Source organism: Austrofundulus limnaeus, unplaced genomic scaffold, assembly GCF_001266775.1.
Source record: "Austrofundulus limnaeus strain Quisiro unplaced genomic scaffold, Austrofundulus_limnaeus-1.0 Scaffold8, whole genome shotgun sequence".
Lineage (NCBI taxonomy): Eukaryota > Metazoa > Chordata > Actinopteri > Cyprinodontiformes > Rivulidae > Austrofundulus > Austrofundulus limnaeus.
In genome coordinates this window covers 46,609-51,339 of record NW_013952410.1, presented here as the reverse complement: position 1 = coordinate 51,339, position 4,731 = coordinate 46,609, and the positions used below count along the sequence as shown (strand labels likewise).

Sequence of the window (4,731 nt, the reverse complement as noted above, 5' to 3'; positions counted from 1 at the left end):
TATATATACAAAATGAAACTCTTCAAAATTTACAGAATGATATTTAATTTGACTTTTTTTTTGTTAAACTTGTGACAAATACATTTTACTCACATGTCCTGATGCCTCCCAGTAATCCAGGTATAAAAATCAAAAAGAAAAATTAAGTATGTCCTCCAAGAGGAGAGACAAAACGTTTCATTAAAGAAGAACCCGTCCAGAGGACATACTTATTTTTTATTTTTGTTTTTACTCACATGCACAGTATTTTTGCATTACTGTCAAATAAAATGTACCTGTGAGTAAAAATTGTCCAAACTAAATGTGATTGAAGGTATGAAAGCATAACGACTGAAAAACTCAGCCTAGGAAATGACAGTAAAAACAATACATGTCTTATGATGCTAATATGCTAAACATTTGGAAATTATTCAAATAATAAAGCTCGGTTTATGGGATTTAAATATTTTCTATGCTGTTTTTGTCAATTGTGTCACATCACGACAAAGCACACAAACGAAAACATATTTTTAAAAGGCTTTATTTAAGATTTCTGCACATTATTTAAATATGTTCAGTAAGCAGATTTTATATAGACAAGTGCTTGAGTAAAAGCTGTGCATAAATAGTTAAATAAATATTTAAAATTCACAACAATTTGAGTCATTTCAAATAATAAATACACAAAATGGCTCACCAAACAACACAATGGTGCCACCTTTTGGTAAAACTTGACAAAGTCAATACAATGAGCATTTCTCCTTCTGTACTTGGTACATACAGTAATAAAGTACTATGTAAAACTTGCACGTTATTTTAGCAAACAACAGCAGGGCTTTTCTCAGATCCACAAACTGTCAGCCTCCGGCAGTTTTTAATTCAGACTCTGAATTTTGAATTTTATGTATCGGTCGGTGGTTTCCTGGCACATCTCCACCGGCCTCTTGTCCTCTGTCGACGTGCTGATGTACCACTTGGGGAAGGAAGCAGATGTGAAAGTGCTCTGGTTCACTGCCTTGTCCTGTTTGTAGAAGAGGAAGCGCTTCTTCTCACTTTCTGAATCGATGTTCAATAGAGTTTCTTTGTCCACTGCCTGAGGAGGGAGAAAATCAGAGTCAGCAGGTTTTTACACCGGACAGTAGGACCACTCTAATGAATCTGTTTGTGGCAACAGCCTTAAGAATTTACCCTAAATTTAAAGGTGCTTTGTTTACATCTATAGTGGACCCACATTTCTCAATTACATATCAATATATCTGCCGGATTTCATAGTTAGCAATGAGTTTTACCTCCAGGTGCAGAGTTGGTGTGTCGCCATTTTGTTGGCAGCACAGGTACAGGTTTGTGCCTTTGATGCCCAGAGCAACAAGCAGGGCACCAGGGCTGGATGCAGAGGGGTTGTGTGTGTACATCGCCATGTTCAGGAAAACTGAGGAGAGAACCAAAGACAAGTTTAAGATACAATCATCAGTTACTGTGGGCCAAACGTTTCAGTGTGTTGATAATTTGGTCACATATAACAGACCTATTTCTAAATGTGACTATCTGACTCTGAATGTAAACATCTCATTTACCTTTGTGGTGAAGATTGGCGGCCTGCAGCGTCATGGCGTGGAGCTCCATGCTGTCTTTGACCAGAACAAAACTCCGCTGACGGCTGTCTGTGACGCTGCACTCGTGCTCCTCGAACATGTGGAACTGATACGGTGCACCCGACTGGGACTCAAAGAAGTGTTTCTCTGGGAAAAAAAAGAAAAGAAAAAAGAGGCATGTTTGGTTATTTTATTTTATTTTATTTTATTTTATTTTATTTTATTTTATTTTATTTTATTTTCCTCTGAATCCTAGCTGTAAGTCCCTGTTTTCTTTTCTTTATATCTCTCTGTAATCTGCATACTTTGGTCTTTTTTTAGACATTTATACATCAAAATATTTGGCTGATTCAGAAAATGTGACCATTTTTTGTAATTTGTAAAAGTTTTGAATTATTGAAGGTTTTTTTTATGAGTAATTCCCATAAAATCCACTGAGATCTTTTTAATTCCTTCAAATACATAGTTTTTGATTGCTCTGTTGAATTTGCTGTTTTTGTTTTCTTGCGCTACATTTGGCTTTTAGCTAGACATTCGCTAAGCTATTTTAAGCTAATGTAGCACTAGCTTTAGGTTTTAGCTTGCCTTTTGATCTGTTTAGCTAGCCCTTTGCTACTTTAGCACCTAGTAGATTTTTTCTATGAACCTTTTGCTGCTAGCTCTGCAATGTTTTTACTTTTTAGCTTGCTTGTTGCCACATTAAGCTTTTAGTTATCCTTTGCCTCTTTTACACTTTAGCTATCAATTTGCACATTTTTTTTCTTTTAGCTACTTTTCATCTGTTTCACTATTTAGCTACTGTTGTGCTTCTTTTAGCTTTTAGCTACTGTTGTGCTTCTTTTAGCTTTTAGCTACTGTTGTGCTTCCTTAATCTTTTACTAGTGTTCTGCTATTTTACTATTTAGCTACTGTTGTGCTTCTTTTAGCTTTTAGCTAATGTTGGACTTCCTTAAACTTGTACAAATGTTCTGCTGTTTATCTATTTGGCTACTGTTTGGCTTCCTTTAGCTTTTAGCTACTGTTGAGCATCTTTAATCTTTTACTAGTGTTCTGTTCTGTTCTTGTCACTTTATTTTATTTGATCAGAAAATGTTATTTTTTATTGGACTACTTAAATTTGGCTGAATTTCTTGCCCAGCAGACATGTCATCTCAGTTAAATCTGGTGTTTAAAGAGTAAAAAAAGTGGATTTTGTTTCGGTGCGTACCTTCCACGACGCTCTCCAGCATGATGCTGATCAAGTTCTCGTCCCTGAAGTCGGTGCTCAGCACCTTCTCGGCCACGCCGGCCTTCAGCCTCTCCATGGCGATGATCAGATTAACAACGTGCCTCATGGATGGTGGCTGATGGGAAATCTCTAATCCCAGTCCTGCGGGCATCTTCTTGGTCCACATGTTGCTCAGGTTGCACACATTGGATTCCATTTTTTTTTTTTACAGATAAAAAGAGCTGCAGAGAAACAGAAGAAACTCTGAGTCACTTCGGATCAACTTGAGCTTTTTAATAAGTTTGTGAAATTTATGATGATCATTAGATTTACAGCAGTGCCTCAGTATGTTGTAGCAGCTGATTTACTGCAGATATAAGCTGAAAAAGAAGAGTTACCTGCTGGAGCCTGGAGGAGCTGTTTGAGCTGTTTGCTGGTTATCAGCTGTCCTGTTGTTCTGTCTCTCTCAGCTGACACTCACTCCTTTTTAAAGCCGTTTCAGGAGGGAATTTTCTCACACAGGAAGTGGGACGGCCTTCGCAGAGCTCATTGTGCCCGTGTCTGATGATGAAACCTTGTACTTACACACCGAGGGGAGGCGATTGTGAAACATGGGTTCTGCTGCACTATTAACAGCAGCTCTGATGTCGTGCAAGCCCCCCAGATGCCGGTTCAGGCACGTATGCAGCGTCACAGAAACGTTGTGACACTAGAAAATCAGTTGTCAGGAGTGAACCTGACAAAATGTCATTTTTTTAATCTCCAACTGATTTATTATCTTTTGACATCATTTAAAGTCGTTTATAAGGTTTGATCAAAAGAAAAAGATGTTTTTCAACATAAACATTTTAAAACTTTGCTACGAAAGGTGATTTAATTATAAACTGTTTTACTTTGCGATCTTTTAATCGTTTTTCTCATTATATTAAACTCAAATATCCACTTAAATCTTTACATGTTTTTGTTGTTTATTGAGCTGAAGCTGATGAAACCTTCAGGTATCAGCAGGATCATCAAGAATCGCGAGGAATTTCCCAGCAAGCTCGACACACCTTTAACTTTACAGTTCCCCGTCGTTTCTCTACAGAAACGTTCAAGATTAACCAGGTTGGTTGGGAACAAAAACGTCGGCTCGGAGCCGCTTCATTCCAGGAATTACAGCAAGTTATCTGAGAACCACTCCCGTTGTGTTTCAGAGGCCCGATTCTCTCAGCCTGAGGGTTTCTGTCACGTTTTCCTTCAGGAATTTAGATTTTAATCACTCCTCTCATGTTCAGAGAACGCTTCGAAACCTGAAAAAAAATAAACACAAAACTTCTCATGTCAATTTAATATTTGTTCTCACAAACTCTGTAGTTTAATATGTGTTTTATCGTATTAAAAAATTATCTTCTAAGTCAGTTACTCTCCACACCTGGTTCTGATCATCACACCTGCTCTCAATTATTTCAATTGTTTTCCTGAAAATCCAGAATTTCTAACCAACAAACCAGCAAATCCTTTTTCATCCTGTTAAAACAGGAGTGGGCAACTGGTGGCCCGCAGGCCGTATGTGGCCACCGAGTAATCTCTGTCCGGCCCTCCATTTTTAAATTTTTTTAACTTAAAAAATGCACTCAAAGCAGCTCTTAGGCTGCGTTCACACTGCTGGCAAATCCGACCCAAATTCGATTTTTTTGACCCATCTGACTCATATCCGATTTTTTTTATGACAGTCTGAACGCGACAAATCGGATTTTTTCAAATCCGACCCAGGCCGTTTCAGTATGTGGTTTTAAATCGGATATATATCTGATGTTTTCAAAGTGACTGCAGTGTGAACGCTCATGTCACATTCATCTGACTTTTTCATCAGGAGGAGGGGCTGAAGGATCGATAAGACACTAACCTCAAGTCACGCTGTTTAAATCTGCAGCTCCATGTGTTTACAGCTCCAAAACACAAGTCCAGTTG

The 4,731-nt window shown here is 38.0% G+C and overlaps 1 protein-coding gene across 1 annotated transcript; it reads right to left on the bottom strand.

Moving 5' to 3' along the window:
• Positions 1–504: 504 nt before the first annotated feature.
• On the bottom strand, positions 505–3,523 carry LOC106510763 (interleukin-1 beta). Its single transcript, XM_013999483.1, has 5 exons — positions 3,177–3,523; positions 2,779–3,020; positions 1,554–1,718; positions 1,269–1,408; positions 505–1,072 (listed from the first exon to the last, which is right to left on the bottom strand). Exons 2-5 carry the CDS (start codon positions 2,993–2,995, stop codon positions 854–856), a joined length of 741 nt encoding a protein of 246 aa, XP_013854937.1. The 5' UTR covers positions 2,996–3,020; positions 3,177–3,523; the 3' UTR covers positions 505–853.
• Positions 3,524–4,731: the final 1,208 nt, after the last annotated feature.